Source organism: Oncorhynchus masou, chromosome 32 (assembly GCF_036934945.1).
Source record: "Oncorhynchus masou masou isolate Uvic2021 chromosome 32, UVic_Omas_1.1, whole genome shotgun sequence".
Taxonomy (NCBI): domain Eukaryota; kingdom Metazoa; phylum Chordata; class Actinopteri; order Salmoniformes; family Salmonidae; genus Oncorhynchus; species Oncorhynchus masou.
In genome coordinates, this window is record NC_088243.1 from 25,796,100 (window position 1) to 25,817,625 (window position 21,526).

General features: G+C 44.0%; 1 protein-coding gene across 2 annotated transcripts; it reads right to left on the minus strand.

The window, feature by feature from the left end:
* Positions 1-6,444: 6,444 nt before the first annotated feature.
* On the minus strand, positions 6,445-20,892 carry LOC135525784 (BAG family molecular chaperone regulator 5-like). 2 transcript variants are annotated; one of them, XM_064953634.1, is made up of 3 exons: positions 20,580-20,892; positions 10,927-11,769; positions 6,445-10,792 (listed from the first exon to the last, which is right to left on the minus strand). In XM_064953634.1, exons 1-3 carry the CDS (start codon positions 20,600-20,602, stop codon positions 10,255-10,257), a joined length of 1,404 nt encoding a protein of 467 aa, XP_064809706.1. In that variant the 5' UTR covers positions 20,603-20,892; the 3' UTR covers positions 6,445-10,254. The 2 variants fall into 2 exon arrangements, with proteins under 2 accessions (XP_064809706.1, XP_064809705.1); XM_064953633.1 differs by lacking the exon at positions 20,580-20,892 and adding an exon at positions 18,466-18,649.
* Positions 20,893-21,526: the final 634 nt, after the last annotated feature.

Below are 21,526 nucleotides of genomic sequence, written 5' to 3' on the forward strand. Positions count from 1 at the left end.
GTTCCCTCTGCTGTTTCCTGAAGTCCACAATCATCTCCTTAGTTTTGTTGACGTTGAGTGTGAGGTTATTTTCCTGACACCACACTCCGAGGGCCCTCACCTCCTCCCTGTAGGCCGTCTCGTCGTTGTTGGTAATCAAGCCTACCACTGTTGTGTCGTCCGCAAACTTGATGATTGAGTTGGAGCGTGCGTGGCCACGCAGTCGTGGGTGAACAGGGAGTACAGGAGAGGGCTCAGAACGCACCCTTGTGGGGCCCCAGTGTTGAGGATCAGCGGGGAGGAGATGTTGTTACCTACCCTCACCACCTGGGGGCGGCCCGTCAGGAAGTCCAGTACCCAGTTGCACAGGGCGGGGTCGAGACCCAGGGTCTCGAGCTTGATGACGAGCTTGGAGGGTACTATGGTGTTGAATGCCGAGCTGTAGTCGATGAACAGCATTCTCACATAGGTATTCCTCTTGTCCAGATGGGTTAGGGCAGTGTGCAGTGTGGTTGAGATTGCATCGTCTGTGGACCTATTTGAGCGGTAAGCAAATTGGAGTGGGTCTAGGGTGTCAGGTAGGGTGGAGGTGATATGGTCCTTGACTAGTCTCTCAAAGCACTTCATGATGACGGAAGTGAGTGCTACGGGGCGGTAGTCGTTTAGCTCAGTTACCTTAGCTTTCTTGGGAACAGGAACGATGGTGGCCCTCTTGAAGCATGTGGGAACAGCAGACTGGTATAGGGATTGATTGAATATGTCCGTAAACACACCAGCCAGCTGGTCTGCGCATGCTCTGAGGGCGCGGCTGGGGATGCCGTCTGGGCCTGCAGCCTTGCGAGGGTTAACACGTTTAAATGTTTTACTCACCTCGGCTGCAGTGAAGGAGAGACCGCATTTTTCCGTTGCAGGCAGTGTCAGTGGCACTGTATTGTCCTCAAAGCGGGCAAAAAGTTATTTAGTCTGCCTGGGAGCAAGACATCCTGGTCCGTGACTGGGCTGGATTTCTTCCTGTAGTCCGTGATTGACTGTAGACCCTGCCACATGCCTCTTGTGTCTGAGCCGTTGAATTGGGATTCTACTTTGTCTCTGTACTGACGCTTAGCTTGTTTGATAGCCTTACGGAGGGAATAGCTGCATTGTTTGTATTCAGTCATGTTACCAGACACCTTGCCCTGATTGAAAGCAGTGGTTCGCGCTTTCAGTTTCACACGAATGCTGCCATCAATCCAAGGTTTCTGGTTAGGGAATGTTTTAATCGTTGCTATGGGAACGACATCTTCAACGCACGTTCTAATGAACTCGCACACCGAATCAGCGTATTCGTCAATGTTGTTATTTGACGCAATACGAAACATGTCCCAGTCCACTTGATGGAAGCAGTCTTGGAGTATGGAGTCAGCTTGGTCGGACCAGCGTTGGACAGACCTCAGCGTGGGAGCTTCTTTTTTTAGCTTTTGTCTGTAGGCAGGTATCAGCAAAATGGAGTCGTGGTCAGCTTTTCCGAAAGGGGGCGGGGCAGGACCTTATATGCGTCGCGGAAGTTAGAGTAACAGTGATCCAAGGTTTATCCGCCCCTGGTTGCGCAATCGATATGCTGATAAAATTTAGGGAGTCTTGTTTTCAGATTAGCCTTGTTAAAATCCCCAACAACGATGAATGCAGCCTCCGGATAAATGGTTTCCAGTTTGCAAAGAGTTAAATAAAGTTCGATCAGAGCCATCGATGTGTCTGCTTGGGGGGGGATATATACGGCTGTGATTATAATCGAAGAGAATTCTCTTGGTAGGTAATGCGGTCTACATTTGATTGTGAGGAATTCTAAATCAGGTGAACAGAAGGATTTGAGTTCCTGTATGTTTCTTTCATCGCACCATGCCTCGTTAGCCATAAGGCATACACCCCCACCCCTCTTCTTACCAGAAAGGTGTTTGTTTCTGTCGGCGCGATGCGTGGAGAAACCAGTTGGCTGCACCGCATCGGATAGCGTCTCTCCAGTGAGCCATGTTTCCGTGAAGCACAGAACGTTACAGTCTCTGATGTCCCTCTGGAATGCTACCCTTGCTCGGATTTCATCAACCTTGTTGTCAAGAGACTGGACATTGGCAAGAAGAATGCTAGGAAGTGGGGCACGATGTGCCTGTCTCCGTAGTCTGACCAGAAGACCGCTACGTTTCCCTCTTTTTCGGAGTCGTTTTTGGGGTCGCTGCATGCGATCCATTCCGTTGTCCTTTTTTTAAGGTAGAACACAGGATCCGCGTCGCGAAAAACATATTCTTGGTCGTACTGATGGTGAGTTGACGCTGATCTTATATACAGTAGTTCTTCTCGGCTGTATGTAATGAAACCTAAGATGACCTGGGGTACTAATGTAAGAAATAACACGTAAAAAAACAAAAAACTGCATAGTTTCCTAGGAACGCGAAGCGAGGCGGCCATCTCTGTCGGCGCCGGAAGTTAGCACCAACAGGTTTTAATAGTTCTAGCATAATTTGGAGCTGTGCTTTGGATCATTGTCCTGCTGTAGGATGAAATTGGCTCCAATTAAGCGCTGTCCACAGGGTATGGCATGGCATTGCAAAATGGAGTGATGGATCTTGAAGAAGAAAGGCTCTTTTACCCTGTACAAATCTCCCACTTTACTGCCACCAAAGCACCCCAAGACGATCACATCGTCTCCACCATGCTTGAGAGATGGCATCAAGCACTCCAACATATTAAAAAAAAATTCTGCATCTCACGAATGTTCCTCTTTGTGATCCCGAAGAGGTCAAACTTAGATTTGTCTGTCCATAACACTTTTTTCCAATCTCCTCTGTCCAGTGTCTGTGTTCTTTTGCCCATCTTAATATTTTATTGTCCAGTCTAAGATATGGCTTTTTCTTTGCAACTCTGCCTAGAAGGCATCCCGGAGTCGTCTCTTCACTGTTGACGTTGAGACGGGTGTTTTGCAGGTACTATTTAATGAAGCTGCCAGTTGAGGACTTGTGAGACGTCTGTTTCTCAAACTAAACACTCTAATGCACTTGTCCTCTTGCTCAGTTGTGCACCGGGACTTCCCACTCTTTCTATTCTCATTAGAGCCAGCCTGTTCTGTGAAGGGAGACGTACACAGCGTTGTACGAGATTTTCAGTTTCTTGGCAATTTTTCGCATGGAATAGCCTTAATTTCTCAGAACAAGAATACATACACTGATGAGTTTCAGAATTAAGGTCTTTGTTTCTGGCCATTTTGAGCCTGTAATCGAACCCACAAAAGCTGATGCTCCAGATACTCAACTAGTCTAAGGAAGGCCGGTTTTATTGCTTCTTTAAATCAGAACAACAGTTTTCAGCTGTGCTAACATAATTGCAAAAGGGTTTTCTAATGATCAATTAGCCTTTTAAAATGATAAACTTGGATTAGCTAACACGACATGCCATTGGAACACAGGAGAGATGGTTGCTGATAATGGGCCTCTGTAAGCCTATGTAGATATTCCATAAAAACTCTGCCTTGTCCAGCTACAATAGTCATTTATAACATTAACAATGTCTACACTGTATTTCTGATCAATTTGATGTTATTTTAAATGGACAAAAAAAAGAGAGCTTTTCTTTCAAAAACAAGGACATTTCTAAGTGATCCCAAACTTTTGAACGGTAGTGTATATTTGTAAACAACAGCTGGTGCACAATATCTAAGGAAGTCTTGAGGTTTAGCTCGCCTGAGGTAGAGTATCTCATGATAAGCTGTAGACCACACTACCAAACAGAAAAACGCTCATCCAGATGCAGCGCATGCAGGGAATATGCAGGGAAACTGAAATCATGTTAAATGTGCAATCAGAGGGGGAAAAAAAATTGTAGACCACCTTTCCTCCACAAACAGAGACGCGTATAAAGCTCTCCCTCCATATGGCAAATCTGACCATAATTCTATCCTCCCGATTCCTGCTTACAAGCAAAAATTAAAGCAGGAAGCACCAGTGACTCGGTCTATGAAGAAGTGGTCAGATGAAGCAGATGCTAAACTACAGGACTGTTTTGCTAGCACAGACTGGAATATGTTCCGGGATTCTTTCAATGGCATTGAGGAGTACACCACATCAGTCACTGGCTTCATCAATAAGCGCATCGATGACGTAGTACCCACAGTGACTGTACGTACATACCCCTACCAGAAGCCATGGATTACAGGCAACATTCGCACTGAGCTGAAGGGTAGAGCTGCCGCTTTCAAGGAACGGCACTCTAACCCGAAAGCTTATAAGATATCCCGCCATGCTCTCCGACGAACCATCAAAAAGGAAAAGGGTCAATACAGGAGTAAGATCGAATCATACTACACCGGATCCGACGCTAGTCGGATGTGGCAGGACTTGCAAACTACTACAAAGGGAAGCACAGCCGAGAGCTGCTCAGAGACACGTACCTAGCATTTGAGCTAAATAGCTTCTATGCTCGCGTCGAGGCAAGTAACACTGAAACATGCATGAGAACATCAGCTGTTCTGGACGACTGTGTGATCACGCTCTTCGCAGCCAATGTAAGACCAGGACATGTACTCCGAGCATGCGCTGACCAACTGGCAAGTGTCTTCACTGACATTTTCAACCTCTCTCTGACAGAGTCTGTAATACCAACATGTTTCAAGCAGACCACCATAGTCCCTGTGCCCATGAACACTAAGGTAACCTGCCTAAATGACTACCGACCCATAGCACTCACATCTGTAGCCATGAAATGCTTTGAAAGGCTGGTAATGACTCATGACCCAAAGGCTGGTCATGACATCAACACCATTATCCCAGAAACCCTAGACCCACTCCAATTTGCATAACGCCCCAACAGATCCACAGATGATGCAGTCTCTATTGCACTCCACACTTCCCTTTCATACTTGGACAAAAGGAACACCTATGTGAGAATGCTATTCATTGACTACAGCTCAGTATTCAACACCATAGTGCCCTTAGAGCTCATCACTAAAGCTATGGACCCTGGAACTAAACACCTCCCTCTGCAACTGGATCCTGGAATTCTTGACTGGCAGTCCCCAGGTGGTAAAGGTAGGTGACAACACATCCGCCAAACTGATCCTCAACACGGGGGCCCTTCAGGGGTGCGTGCTCAGTCCCGTCCTGTACTCCCTGTTCACTCATGACCGCACGGCCATGCACAACTCCAAAACCATCATTAAGTTTGCCGATGACACAAGTGGTAGGCCTGATCACCGTCAACAATGAGACAGCCTATAGGGAGGACGAGATCCTGTGTGGTGCAAGGACAACAACCTCTCCCTCAATGTGATTAAGACAAAGGAGATGATTGTGGACTACAGGAAAAGGAGGACCGAGCACACCCCCATTCTCATTGACGGGGCTGTAGTGGAGCAGGTTGAGAGCTTCAAGTTCCTTGGTGTCCACATCACCAATAAACTAACATGGTCCAAGCACACCAAGACAGTCGTGAAGAGGACACGACAAAACCTATTCCCCCTGAGGAGACTGAAAAGATTTGAAAAGGGTCCTCAGATCCTCAAAAGGTTTTACAGCTGCACCATCGAGAGCATCCTGACAGGTTGCATCACTGCCTGGTATGGCAGTTGCTTGGCCTCTGACCACAAGGCACTACAGAGGGTAACGTGTACGGCCCAGTACATCACCGGGGCCAAGCTTCCTGACATCCAGGACTTCTATTCCAGGCGGTGTCAGAGGAAGGCCCTAAAAATAGTCAAAGACTCCAACCACCTTAATCATAGACTGTTCACTCTGCTACCGCACGGAAGCAGTACTGGAGCACCAAGTCTAGGTCCAAGAGGCTCCTAAACAGCCTCTACCTCCAAGCCATAAGACTCCTGAACAGCTAATGAAATGCATTGCCCCCCCCTGTCCACACTGCTGCGACTCTTATTATCTATGCATGGTCACTTTAATAACTCTACCTACATGTACACATTACCTCAATACCGGTACCCCCTGTATATAGCCCCGCTATTGTTATTTACTGCTGCCCTTTAATTATTCGTCTATCTTAATTGTTTTAGGTATTTTCTTAAAACTGAATTGTTGGTTAAGGGCTTGTAAGCATGTGACAAATAAAATTTGATTTAGTTAATTATTTATTAATCTAAGTTATTTATTAATAGTTATTATTATATTTCTTCTTGAAGGTTAACAGATTCCAGTTATGTTTATACATGGAGTTTTTTTTTACCTGTCTACTCATATGATAGTGCTGTGACGTGCATATGAAAGCACGATCCAGAAATAAAATTAAGGGGAAAAAAGGTCTTTAGACAAATAGACTCAGGACATCCCCTCCAAAATAAAGAGGGTAATAAAAGGTCTAACAAACCTATTATTGAAGCACTCACACATCATTTCAACCTCAGTGTGCTTTTGTACACGTGCATCTTGTATGAAAAACACAGCAAAGTCTGCCACAATCAACATAGTCAAAGGAGACTGGAGAAACAGATAGTCAAATTAAAACATTTAATACTGTACCTTAGACACATTGCTGCCATATGCAAAGTAGGCAAACAAAAATGTTCCACACAGTGAGAAACCCAAAATGTATTTATTTTATTTCACCTTTATTTAACCAGGTAGACAAGTTGAGACAAGTTCTCATTTACAAATTGCGACCTGGCCAAGATAAAGCTAAGATAAAATATGTGCTATATATAACAAAATATAGATTAAAAAAAATAAAAATAAATAAATCAGCTTTGGTAAGTAATAAATAAAACATTGTTTTTTGACAAAATTGTACATTCTACCCCTAAAATTGTATGTAATTTGTTGTTTGCTCAACCAACACCGAAGTCATGTTCACATGGATATAACTGATGCATATATAGTTCAGATAGAAAGCACTACTTTCAGATAAGAGCACTGTTCTATTTTTGCAAAGTTGGGCCCGACAGCTGACACTGATAATGAAGTTGCAGGCAAGGCTACCTCATGTTACCATGAGCAACCGTGACTGACTCATGTCCGCTACACAGAGAAAGAGGACTAGAATTAGAACAGATAGTGTTAGCCTATGATCTGGCCTTCTACTCTTAAAAAGGGGTTTGGCTGACAAATGACCCCTTCACACAGGGGTTCCCATCCAACACAACAGACCGCATTGATAGAGCAACAAACAATAATATACTGAAGATACTATAGATATCTTAGTAAATTCACCACGATGTACAGTGCATTCGGAAAGTATTCAGACCCCTTACCCTTTTCCACATTTTGTTGTTATTCTTATTCTAAAATGTATTAATTATATTTTCTCAATCTACACACAACACACCATAATGAAAAAGTGAATAGGTTTAGACATAAAAACAAAAAAAAACAGAAATACCTTATTTATATCTGTATTTAGACCCTTTGCTATGAGACTTGAAATTGAGCTCAGGTGCATCCTGTTTCCATTGATCATCCTTGAGATGTTTCTACAACTTGGAGACCACATGTGTTAAATGAAATTGATTGGTCATTATTTGGAAAGACACAGACACACACACACACTTCCATATAAAAAGGTCCCACAGTTGACAGTGCAAGTCAGAGCAAAAACCAAGCCATGAGGTCAAAGGAATTGTCCGTAGAGTTCCGAGACATGATTGTGTCGAGGCACAGATCTGGTGAGGTGTACCCAAAAAAAATTCTGCAGCATTGAAGGTCCCCATAATTCTTAAATGGAAGACATTTGGAACCACCAAGACTCTTCCTAGAGCTGGCTGCCTGGCCAAACTGAGCGATCGTGGAAGAAGGGCCTTGGTCAGGGAGGTGACCAAGAACCCGATGGTCACTCTGACAGAGCTCTAGAGTTCCTCTGTGGAGATAGGAAAAACTTCCAGAAGGACAACCATCTCTGCAGCACTCCAGAAATAATTAGGCCTTTATGGTGGAGTGGCCAGACAGAAGCCACTCAATAAAAGGCACACAACAGCTCACTTGGAGTTTGCCAAAAGGCACCAAAAGGACTCAGACCATGAGAAACAAGAATCTCTGGTCTGATGAAACCAAGATTGAACCCTTTGGCCTGAAAGCCAAGTGCCACGTCTGGAGGAAACCTAGCACCATCCCTACAGTGAAGCATGGTGGTGACAGCATCATCATGCTGTGTGGATGTTTTTCAGGGACTGGGACTAGTCAGGATCGAGGGAAAGATGAACGGAGGTAAGTAGAGAGAGACCCTTGATGAAAACCTCCTCAGGACCTTCGACTGGGACAAAGGTTCACCTTCCAACAGAACAATGACCCGAAGCACACAGCCAAGACAATGCAGGAGTGGCTTAAGGACACGCCTCAATGTCCTTGAGTGGCCCAGCCAGAGCCCGGATTTGAAGCCAATCTAACATCTCTGGAGACCTGAAAAGAGATGTGCAGCGACGCTCTCCATCCAAACTGACAGAGCTTGAGAGGATCTGCAGAGACGGATGGTAGAAACTCCCCAAATACAGGTGTGCCAAGCTTGTAGCATCATACCGAAGAAGAATCAAGGCTGTAATGGCTGCCAAAAGTACTTCAAAGTACTGAGTAAAAGGGTCTGAATACTTTCATATACATTTGCAAAAACGTCTAAAAACCTGTTTTTGTTTCGTCATTATGGGGTATTGTGTGTAGATTGACGATGAAAAAAACAATGTAATCCTTTTTAGAATAAGGCTGAAAAAGTCAAGGGTCTGAATACTTTCCGAATGCACTGTACATGCCTAGGAAGGAAAGAGATTGTATGGTTATTGGCAAAGAACATTACTTCAAATCAACAAAAATTGACAGAATGGTACCTTATTTTGCATTGGTTAGTTTGAGAGAGCATTAAGCTTGCTGTGTGAACACCCCTCCATTGCATGAGGGCCGCACTGAACACAAGTGTAATCGAATAATCTCACTTCAGATGACCCATGATTGTGATGCTGGATTTCCCTGTTTGTATGCCATATATTTTTCTATAGCAGCAGAGAAGGTTTGAATAACCTCTGTCATTTTGAGAGTGTGCGAGTTCTGTGGGAGCTATCCGAGGACTGTTCAAGCTTTGTTAGCCCTATGCACTATCTGCCAGACATTCCATGGTCAGTTTACAAAGAGCTGTCAGTTGCAGCGCTGAGAATCAGTAAAAAGTGCACATCTCAGAGTGTAAGTCCTCGGGATGGTGAAAAATATGATGAAAAGAAAGGCACAGATTTGGGCTTTTTAACTAATAGCTTCCTAACTCTGCTGCAACTCTGCAGAGATTTTAGACTGCTCTGTCCACACTGTCACCAGCTATAATAATACACGCAACACCAAATCAGTGACCCTCTACGGGGCTCTCAGACACATTCCTCTGACAATAGAAAGCCACAGACAAAAATGAAACCTAAACCACCTTCACACTGTTTTTCCACTTCACTAGCCTCGCAAACACACATTCAATATTTAGCTACAAATTACAAACAGGGCAATTATCGTGTCCACAAATGTTCATTCTATACAAGGTCTTTAATAACATACCATCCTATTGACAAATGTTCTCACAGGCCCTTTAACTCTACATCCTCCTTCTCCTCATTATTGTAGAACAGTGGTTAAAGCCGTAAAGAAGCTCTCCTTTTCATTTGTCATCTGAATGGTTGCCAGAAACAGCTGTGTACGTCCAGGGTTAGGGTAGTTTGCCCCAGAAGTGTTGATTAAAGCATTACCAGGAAGAGACACAGAGCAAATGGAAGTGGAGAAGCAACATGAACAGAGGAAGATCTTGTCTCACAGTACTGATGTAATCTCGGTTCATCTCAGTAAGTATTTTGAGACATCATTTACATAATTTGGCTGAGTAAATTTACAACTGACCTCCAAAGTAATCAAGCTAAACATGGATACCATCGAGATGTAATTACTCTAGTCCCACTCCTGCATTTGAAAAACAGACGAAGTGACTATCTTAACTACTCTGACCACCACTATAACAGGCTTCAGTGCTTTTGGCCGCAGGCTTTGCAACCACAACACTGATCAAAACGCACACACATACAGTAGATTTCAAAAAGATGCTCTGTAAACTTTAAAAAGCACATTGTATGTCAGAACACTATTCTCCAAATTCTATTTCACAAAAATGTTATTGGGCTGTTCCCCCCACCCCCCACAGGCCAGCAACAATGACAAAGAGACAAAAGCGCTGCTGCCGTGCATTCTGGGATTTAGACAATATTTACACACCCCAACTCTCTTAGAGTGATGATGCACCAGTTTATATACAATTCCATAGAGCATCCTACAGCTATGTCCAGTCTTTTCCAGTGGATCAGTATTCCCACTCATCTGTCTTCATGTCCAGAAAGCTGAGGATGTTCTGGGCAAACTTGACTGCTTGCTTGCGGGCCACCTTGGTCATCTCATCGCCCTGTGGGTCAACTGCGTCCAGAGCCAGCAGCTGTTTGGTCAGAAGCTCTTCCAGCAGCCTGTAGCTCTTGTCGGCCTGCTTGCCATTGAAGCAGAGTACCTGGGCCTGGAGGTCTGACAGGCTGCCCAGGACTATCCACACAGCCCTGTGTTGTGAGGGCTCATTGGGGCTGGGCTGGCGGCAGATCAGGGCCTCACGGAGGTCCAGGAAGGTGATGACAGCCTGGACCTCCAACACGGCACGCCGGCGGGCTTCACGGATACAGGGGTTTCGGGCTGTGTCTACCTGGTCCAGATGTGTGAGGAGACTCTGGAGCTCAGGCTTGGGCCTGAAGAGGTCACCCACCCCACAGTGTCGAAGGACCTCCCCCTGCAGCTGGCCCACCCGACCACGCACCGCCTCAATCTGACGGATAGAGTCATTTTGCCCCAAGTCATACCTGAGGAAAGATATATACAACACAATCACATTTTTGAGCCAAGCTGTATCTGAAAGCATGTAAACACACGCATACTGTATTTCCCTTCTGTATTATTACTCCAGAGCATTTGTAATTCTAGTAAAGCTGAGTACCTGCGCGTATCGTCTCCCTCTCCCTCCAGGTCCAGGTGTTTGAGCAGGCTGTTGATCTCCTCCACCACCTGTTTCCGGTAGTTTCTGACCGCTGCATTCCCCGACACGTCCAGGGCATCCAGCTCCACTAGGAGCTCAGTGAGCACACGGGAGAGGTGGGCACAGCTATCCCTCCCACTCAGCCCCATCAGCAGTGCCACCAGCTGGCTGCGTGCCCCACTCACCTGCACCATCACCTGGTTGATCCTCTGCACAGCCACATGTGTGTCTTCCGAAAGGGGAAGGGTCTGCTGGCGCGTGCGACCCTCGATCACGTCCTGCACGGCACACAGTCGTGTCAGGGCCCGGTAGCGAGCCTTGCGGAGGGGCACCCTCCCTCCTGTCTTCACCTGGGTGAGCCTCAGTATCAGCTCCTGCACGGCATCCACCAGCTCATCACTGATCTCTGCTGTGCCCCCAGCCTGCTGAGGCTCCACCACACCCTGCTCCACCAGCCTCTGGGCCTCCCTGCTCAGCTCCTCGATGGCCAGGCGGGACGGGTGGGTGGCGTTCTCCTCCAGGTAGCGCAACAGCCCCTCTACTTCTTGGGCTGCTCTCTTGCGTGCCCCCTGTAGGTCTGCCCTGCCCTCCGTGTCCACCTGATCCACTTCCAGGAGCAGCTGGGTCAGCTCGCGCTCCAGCCGCCGGTACTCCCGCTCGTTCTTTAGCCCGCTGAAGGTGCACACTTGAGGGCCCAGAGACTGAACCTCCCGCTGGACCTCATAGAGCCTATTCATGGCTGGGTGCTGCTGCTGGCTGCCATTGTCCATCCTCTTCCCACCATCAAAGGGCTTCCCAAACAGGCTGTAAATAAGGCACAGCACTAATACATTAACAAAAGTTCAAAGCTAAAAACACATTGATCTACAGTCTGATTGGTTCAAACACATTAAGGAAATAAATTACACAAATTAACTTTTAACAAGGCACACCTGTTAATTGAAATGCATTCCAGGTGACCACCTCATGAAACTGGTTGGGAGAATGCCAAGAGTGTACAAAGCTGTCATCAAGACAAAGGGTGGCTGCTTTGAAGAATCTCAAATATATTTTTACTTTTTTGGTTACTACATGATTCCATATGTGTTACTTCATAGGTTTTGATGTCTTCACTATTATTCTGCAAAGTGGAAAATAGCAAAAATAAAGAAAAACCCCCTTGAATGAGTTGGTGTCCAAACTTTTGACTGGTACGGTGTGTGTATAATATATATATATATATATTTTAATATTTTCCTATTTTAAGGATGAACAATTAAGAAAAAAAACAAAGCTCCAGTATGAGGCTTGTCCAATTCCATATGTTAGGCCAGGTGTCCTTGTTTCCATTATGTAAATGTTGACCTAAGGCAGTGGCGGTCGGTGCATTTTAAGATGAGGACAATATATTTTTTATGAGCATGACTGTCATTCATATTGCATTCACCCAGCGCAATGTAACACGGCTAGGTTTAGGCTACTACATGATACTCGAATTGTCCCTACACCCATCATGAGGTTGCTACAACCTAGCCTATGATTGAAAGTTTACAACATGGGTACATATGTTGAGAGAAATGTGACAGACATTGACACATTCAATACCGCTTTGCACACTCTTGCCTGCATCTAGCTGATCTCGGGTGTAATCATTAGTCCAACAGCTGCAAACGAGAGTTTCTAGTGGACAAATTCTGGTATGTTTATCCTCGTTTTGTTTGTTTCCGTTTAAGAAACGTTTTTCAACAGAATCAGCGGAACGAAGACACCCCTGATGACACACAAACACAGTTCACTTTCATAGCAGCCACATACAAACAGCATGATCCCTTTGATCGTTGTATAATTCCTTCATGCATCTACATGCTAGCCTCCTCTCACCTTTTTCCTTCACTTGTGGAGTTCAGTGCACAACACATCAGCTGTCTGTGACCAGGACAAACCTTCATATCATAACTGCTACACCGTTGTCACCATATTAGCTAACGTCAACACAGCTACCAGAACTAACGCGTTAGTAAACCCACTACAATCATGTAGTAGTGTACAGTCAGCAAGCAGTTTCAAATTAAACCGAATACAACAAGTTTTGACCTTACCGTGAAATGCTTACATACAAGCCCTTAACCAACAGTGCAGTTCAAGAGTTAAGAAAACATTTACCAAATAAACTAAAAGTAAAAAATTAAATTATTATAAAAAGTAACAATGTAAATGTCAATTTAAAATAGTCCGGTGGCCATTTGACTAATTGTTCAGCAGTCTTATGGCTTGGGGGTAGAAGCTGTTAAGGAGCTTGTCGTGCGGTAGCAGAGAAAACAGCATGACTTGGGTGACTGGAGTCTCTGACAATTTTATGGGCTTTCCTCTGACACCGCCTATTATATAGGTCCTGGATGGCAGGAAGCTTGGCCCCAGTGATGTACTGGGCCGTACGCACTACCCTCTGTAGCGCCTTACGGTCAGATGCCGAGCAGTTGCCATACCAGGCGGTGATGCAACCGGTCAGGATGCTCTCGATGGTGCAGCTGTAGAACATTTTGAGGATCTGGGGACCCATGCCATATCTTTTCAGTCTCCTGAGGGGAAAAGGTTTTGTTGTGCCCTCTTCAAAACTGTCTTGGTGTGTTTGGACCATGATAAATCGTTGGTGATGTGGACACCAAGGAACTTGAAACTCTCGACCCACTCCTCTACAGCCCCATCAAATGTTAATGGGGGCCTGTTCGGCCCGCCTTTTCCTGTAGTCCACGATCAGCTCCTTTGTCTTGCTCACATTGAGGGAGATGTTGATGTCACTGGTACTTCCTGCTTTAGTTTTTGCTTGTAAGCAGGAATCAGGAGTTTAGAATTATGGCCAGATTTGCCAAATGGAGGGCGGGGGAGAGCTTTTTATGCATCTCTGTGTGTGGAGTAAAGGTGGTCTGGAGTTTTTTTCCCCCTCCTCTGGCTGCACGTGACATGCCGGTAAAATTTTTGTAAAACGGATTTAAGTTTGCCTGCATTAAAGTCCCCAGCCACTAGGAGCGTCGCTTCTGGATTAACATTTTCTTGTTTGCTTCTGGCCTTAAAAAAACTTTGAGTGCGGTCTTAGTGCCAGCATCGGTCTGGGGTGGTAAATAGACGGCTACGAATAATATGAATGAGAACTCTCTTGGTAGATGGTGTGGTCTACAGCTTATACTCTACCCCAGGCTAGCAATACCTTGAGACTTTAATATTAGACATTGCGCACCACCTGTTATTGACAAATAGACACACACCCCCACCCCTCGTCTTACCAGACGTAGCTTCTTCTCTGTTCTGCCGGTGCATGGAAAATCCCACCAGCTCTATATTATCCGTGTCGTCGTTCAGCCACGACTCGGTGAACATATGGTATTACATTTCTTAATGTCCCGTTGGTAGGATAATTGTAAGTCACCAATTTTATTTTCCAATAATTGCATGTTAGCCAGTAGAACAGATGGCAGTGGGAGTTCTCGCTCACCTACAGATTCTCAGAAGGCAGCCTGACCTGCGCCCTCTTTTTCTCAGTCTTTTCTTCACGCAAATGACAGGGATTTGATCCTGTTCTCGGGAAAGCAGTATATCCATCTCGTTAAAGGAAAAAGCTTCTTCCAGTTCATGGTAAGTAATCACTATTTTGATGTCCTGAAGTGATTTTCGGGTCATAAGAGACGGTAGAAGCAACATTATGTACAAAATAAGTTAAGCAACACAAAAAAAACGAACAAAAGAGCACAGTTGGTTAGGACCATGTAAAACGTCAGCCATCCTCTTCGGCAGCATCTTTTATCAATAAAACCAAAAGCTTACCTTGACTTGGAAGAGTACCAGTGTTGGATAGCCATAACTAGCTAGCTAACATAGCATCCCTCTCTGTTTGAGTAGGCTAAACTAGCAAGCTGCATTCGCTAGCTAAGTGAAAAAAATACAACTAAATCTCTCTCTTGCTTCTCCTTCATTTTTTAAGAAAATAACTTGTTCAAAACTGTTCAACTATGCACCGCAGTGCTATCTAGCAATAGCAGATTCATTCACAGATCATTTGATTAGGTGGACAACATTTGAATATTGTATTATAGTTTTATCTATAAAGGATAACTTTAATATATTTCACTACGGTATTTTGTAAACTATTTATTATATTTGACAAAATAAAAAAGAACTTGATCAATTTTGTCCACTTATTTCCTCCAATGAGCTACTGGAAGTGTACAATCCTAATTTGTTAGTGACCGCTTAACCAACAAGAACCATGCAGGCATGTCCTAAAAACAGGCAAGAAATTCATTCAACTTTCAATGATAACACCAGCATGACAATCATTCAACTCATTACTGAACGTAGGCTATAGATCTAGGCTCAGTGCCGCTACTATTTCAGCTGTCCAAGACTGTCTAATGAACACCACTGAACTAAGTCTAATTACTGCAACGACAACAAAGCTGTCTTAACACCCCAGGTCTGAAATAACCATAATCGAGTTACATTCTTCAGAGAAAGTCTGACCTGACAAAAAAAGGGCACCCCACAGAATTAATTTCCTCACTCAAAGATGACTGTCGGCATAATTGTATCAAATAGTCAACATCATTACTTACAAAAACTCCAGAGGGGATTAATAATATCAAGCTGGCTCCGGTAAGAGAACACACCAGTAGCCTAAATTCTGTGCCATCGGCATCCAGGCTCCAGACACAGCAGATTGGGAGGCTCTCAAAATATTTACTGCTGCTGTTCCACAGTGATGTGTCTGTGATGTCACAATATACAGGGCATTCTTCTCATTCTTAAAGATGAAGTTTGTAAACTCACTCGGTCTATCTACTCCGATTTCAGAATAACTGATTAAATTTACGAACGAGCAACATCCGACCGGGGTCAGTAAATGTCAGCAATTATTTTTAATTTAATGGTTGCCAGTAGCACAGTTACAGTCACCAATGCTCTAGACATAAAAACCGCCTAACCAGCCCTGCTGGGGCAAGTAACATGGTCAGAGTGAGGTGTTCTCATTTGTGTCTGAAAGTAGCTAGCCAGTTAGCTTGGGTGCTTGACTGCCGTTGTGAGGTCAGAACGCTCGGATCAACCCTACTCTCCAGCCAGAGAGTCCAATGTGTACTCTGAACGGTCTGAGAACAAAACACTCTGAATTTACAAATGGACAATCTGAACTCTGGCACTCCAGACTGAATATATGAATGCACCCAGTGCGTAACTGTATGTTGGGGATTTTCCAAAGGGGATTATGGTGAGAAAGAGTCTGGAATGAGTAGTCTTATGGGGTTACTAGGGTCCATTTAAACCATATCCAGACAGAAATGGTTGAATTCGGTCAATTGGTAACATTGCAATACCATTCAGAAAATAAACCCAAATTAGAAGCCTAAAATACTGTCGGTGTGACAGTTTATAGCAGGTGTGGGCAAATGTTTTTCACATTTTTTTAATCAATTTGCGGGGGCCTCCTGCGTCACTACAGACTCGGGTTCGATCCCAGGCTGTGTCACAGCTGGCCGTGACTGGGAGACCCATGAAGCGGCGCACAATTGGCCCAGCATCGTCCGGGTTAGGAGAGGGTTTGGCAGGCAGAGATTTCCTTGTCCCATCGCGCTCTAGCGAGTCCTGTGGTGGGCCGGGCACAATGCACGCTGACACAGTCGTCAGGTGTACGGTGTTTCCTCTGACACATTGGTGTGGCTGGCTTCGGGGTTAAGTGGGCATTGTGTCAAGAAGCAGTGCAGCTTGGCTGGGTCAGGTTTCGGGTGACGCACGGCTCTCGAACTCTACCTCTCCCGAGTCCATACTGGAGTTGCAGCGATGGGAAAAGACTAACTACCAATTGGATACTACAAAATTGAGGAGAAAAAAGGTGTGTAAAAGAATTTGAAATGCCCGGCGGGCCGTACTTTGCACCCCCCTTGGTCTTTCGCCTAAATCTTTAGTGTTGCCTCAGGGGAGCCATTGGAAAAGGTTGAGACAATTTAGGCCTAAGGTCTGTAGTATTACCCTATTCACACACATTTGTCAGAAAGGACAACAAGCAGCCTGTAACTGAGGGTTAACAGAAAAATTAAAGACAACAGGCCTCATGGGAGAATCAGACACTTAGCCACTAGGTTACTTGTCTTTTGAATTAAAGGCCAATTGCAGTCAAAATTCAGTTTTTCATGTGTTTTATGTCATATTGTACAACAGATAATGAAACTAACACTGTAAAAGTGTGAAACCATTTGATCAGTGTTATTTACTGATTGTTTTTCAACCAGCAACTATCTACACAGGACCTTTGAATCAGTCTGTTTGCATGGATGGGAATCTCGGCTTTTCTGGTGACAGGCAATTTTTGTACATTTTAAAAATGGAAAAATATAACAGTAAGATACTTAATTGTTAACCAAAAAGGGAGATGTGACATTGTGATACGACATTGATATAAAAACAGTTGCATTGGGCAATAACAAAGAGGTTTCCAAACCTCTCTGCCATAACCGCTAGTTTTTATTTTTCCCCATCCCCACTCAGACCACTCCAAGTCAATCCAAGATAAACTGTTTCTCAATCAAGAATTTCTGCTCAAAAGCTACTTTTGGCCATTTTAATGGACATCCATTATAACGAGGAACTTAATTGTTACCCAGAAATAGCTGCATTGGGCCTTTTATATGAGACACAATAGTTAGAAAGACCATCTCAGACAATACTGTGTTGCTATTGTACTTCTATCTAAAAGAATGGTGACGACCATGGGCTGAATCCACTCAATTGACAAGTAGACTTTCATAACAAAATCCTGTTGACAGGAGTGCATGATTACACATTACACAACCACCAAAAACATTGTTTATGCTTGGAACGTTGAATAAAACTGCCTACATTTAATTTTGTTGTCAGTTTAGGATGAGCAAGAAGCCTAAATAAAACTAAAATGGCTTGTCAAGCCTCCCAGATGTGTAGGGAGTAGACATCCTGGTTTTAGAGAGGGTTCCAATCCAGGATGCTACCAGCGAATGCCCCTTTTCTGGACACAATGGGGCAAGGCTACCTGTGAGGCCAACAGCTTACAAATAACAAATTGCCTGACAGAGAACGCGATCCGAAAGAAAACATCACAATTGATGTCTCCTTAGGGCCACCAACTTGACTTATACGTTTACGTAGTGTATTTATCTATTGATACGTGTAGTCTAGAATTGATTAACATTGTGTATGGTGATGCTCCAAGTCTGAGAGACCCCATTCTCCAAAAAGCGTTCTAGAACAGTCCCTCTTCAAACGCGCAGCAACCCACTGGGCAAATAAATACTGTTCATACATAATAGTTATACATACCTACAAAAGGGCTTTAAGCATTGTCATTGTAAGCATACACTAATAATTTAGGCGTGCATTGCTGCCACTATCTCTCAAACAAAACGCATTTTCAATCTGCCAGTTGCTAGGTTCCTGTTTCAATGTAACAAACGCCAGCCATAATGTCTCACTACCTTCCCAGCTGCGCATGAAATGTCTCACCTTTTCAAAGCGCCAAAGACTTTTGCGCACATTTCTAAAGATGTCCGTTTCCATCAGCTAACCAACTATGATCGTACGCGCTGTAGTGTGTAATCCAAATTAATATTGTTTGTCTTTATGTAGCTATGCCGGCTATTTCGTTTTCAATGGCTGATTCACCTCGGTACAGTACTGTCGTACAGCATTAAGCACTGCGTGCTTTGTCGCCCCTCCCAAGCACCAATTCAGAGGGTTTGTTCACGCGCGTCATAAACTAGTCTTCAGTGAACTGTAAAACGGGATCGTGGCTATATTTTAGCAGTTTGATAGTCTGCTATTGTCAACATGATACGTTGTAACTTGTAATCACTATTAAACCCAATTAAAAATACATTCTATTTACATTAAACTACAAAAGAAGCTCTCTAATTGGCACCTGGCAGCAAGTTGAGACCAACTGGTGCTGCTCGAATACCACTATGACAAAGATTCAATTTTCACAACTGTATCATGCATTGCCAACTTCCATATCCATGAAGAGTATTTGGGAGATAAGCCTGCCTATACACAAAATTTATTAGTTCAGGGGCTTAAACTCATGAGAATTTAACATTACATAATGTTCAGACAGAAGTGTATGGCCCTAGAACAGACAAAAATAATTTAGTGATGGTCAGCCATGACATGTACAATCTGGAAATTTGGCCATGATTCATAACCAACAACTGGCAATGGTGTTCGTGGGGACTGTGGAGGATGGTTGGCCACTGAATAAACCGATAACCTGGGTCCCCTACTTATGCAGGGGTCGCTTTAGAGTTTAGAAATCTGCATTTTCAAAATGCAAACCATCAAAATATTTGCATTTTAAACACTTTCACTTGAGTTTCATATTGAAAGTCCGCTGTTTTGCTTCAAGAGTAATCAGGCGCATGCAACTATAGTATTCCTTCACAGAAAATACATTAGAAAAGGTTGATGACTACTGCACTAAGTCAAGCTCACTGAGTCAAAATGCAAGCCAATATCTACTGCTAAGATTTTTTTTAACATGACTTAAAAAACATAAGCCTATGCAACATTAACCTATTAAAAACAGTACTGTACACATGTGGTCCATGCAGTAGACTATAGGCCCAATACATTATCGACACCTATTGGTTTTGCATGAATTGCCCTGCCATTTTTTATATTCAATTTCAAAATTTGAGATTGGCTCTATGATTTCACCGGTAATAGATCAGTTGTTGTATTACTTGTGAGGCACAGCTGAGTGAGAATACATTTAAATAATTAGCTTTTTATTTTACTGGGCTGATGGTGCTTGCATCTGATGGTCAGTCTCAGCGGAGGGCAGCAGACTCAGGGTTCGCCTCTAAATGTCCCTCCACTCTCCCCTTCTTTAGCTGACATTGACCAAAAAGGGACAATGTCCAAAAAGGGACAATGTCTTCCAGGTGATAGCTTAAATAACTCAAGTCGCACCGCATTATTTCTGCCTCATGCAGACATTCATGTTCTTTCCCCCCCTTAGAACAGTTCATAATCATGGGTCGTGTTCAGTAGTACAATACAGCCAACTATATTTTCTTATTGGACAAGTTCATGTAGTTGTGAGCAAGAAGTCGCAGCGCTTTCATATTGCCGATTCTACATTTAAAAGTCACAGGGCCCCATTCGAATTCCTTTTAAAAAAGTGCACTTTCCTTCCTCAGTAATCACTGATGCCAAGATTGGACACTGGTAAACGCAAGGGCTCCACCAGATGGCTTTCACTTGCTCAGTCATTTCGAAATTCGAATCAGTAAATGAAGAGGAAAGGAAATACTACTTTTTGTAGAGTTCCAACGGGGCCCCAGTTGTTGGAGGACAATGAAGCCTCAGTGGGCCAGGGACACTGCTGGTTAACAAGGGACTCCCAGTCACCATAATGTCAGCTGAAGTGCAATAAATCCACATATATTAATGAAATCATCAATGTGGCGTCAACATTTTTTTGTATTTTATGTACAAGCTAAATGTAGGCTAGCTAACGTCGTAGAAATCCAAACGGTGCTAGGTAAATACATACATTTGATAATACACATAATAAACCGTACGGAATATGTGATAAGCTTACATGCCCATATTCTTACCTGCATAACCAACGTACAGCCATAGTAGTGAAGAGATGGATACAATACTAAACATTACAACGCACAACCACAAACTGAGGTGTAGATAGCTACTAGCTGGCTAGCAAGACATTTTCACAGGGGGTTGGAATGGGAAGAACGTCCCGGGCGTGACAGGCTGGCCAAGCGGGATCGTAATGACCACATTTCTGAATATGAACAGGCTTGTTAGGCGTTTAATTCGATACACATGCGGACAATGCAAACAGCTAATAGTACACTCGTGCTGCCGCAGACAAAGGGTTCTGTTACAGAATTTGACAAAGTAATCAGAGAGCAGTGTTGAATCGGTGTTATACGTTGTTCGTCCAACCTAATTTCAATGCAGGAAGTACGTGGACCGTCCTCAGTCACGTGATAGCTTTGCAAGTTGGCCACACCTATAGCTCAGTCGTCACGCACACGAATTAACACGAACTTCGAGTCGGACTGTCGGAGCTCCAGACAAATGCCCGAGTTTCCGCTTTGAATTTTGACTTGGATGACCATTCAAAAAGATTTTTCCCAGTCGGAGCTCGTTGTTTCCCTCTTTTTCTCAGTTGTCTTTGAATGCACTGAAGTCAGAGATTTCCGAGTTCCCAGTTATCTTGAACGCGGTCTAACGCCAACTATGAAACAAGGGTTGATACCAGTGGAGGCTGCTGAGGGGAGGATGGCTCATAATAATGGTTGGAATGGAGTTAATGGAATGGTAGCAAACATACCATTCCATTCACTCCATTCCGGCAATTATTATGAGCCATCCTCCCCTCAGCAGCCTGCACTTGTTGATACCTAACTCTTATACCTAAACCTGGTAAAGACAAGATATACACTATATAGACAATCTGTGCCCTGAGACATTACTTAATGTAGATTGCAATGTGTTTATCCATGTGATTGCTAACAGAATGAAAGAGGACATGCCA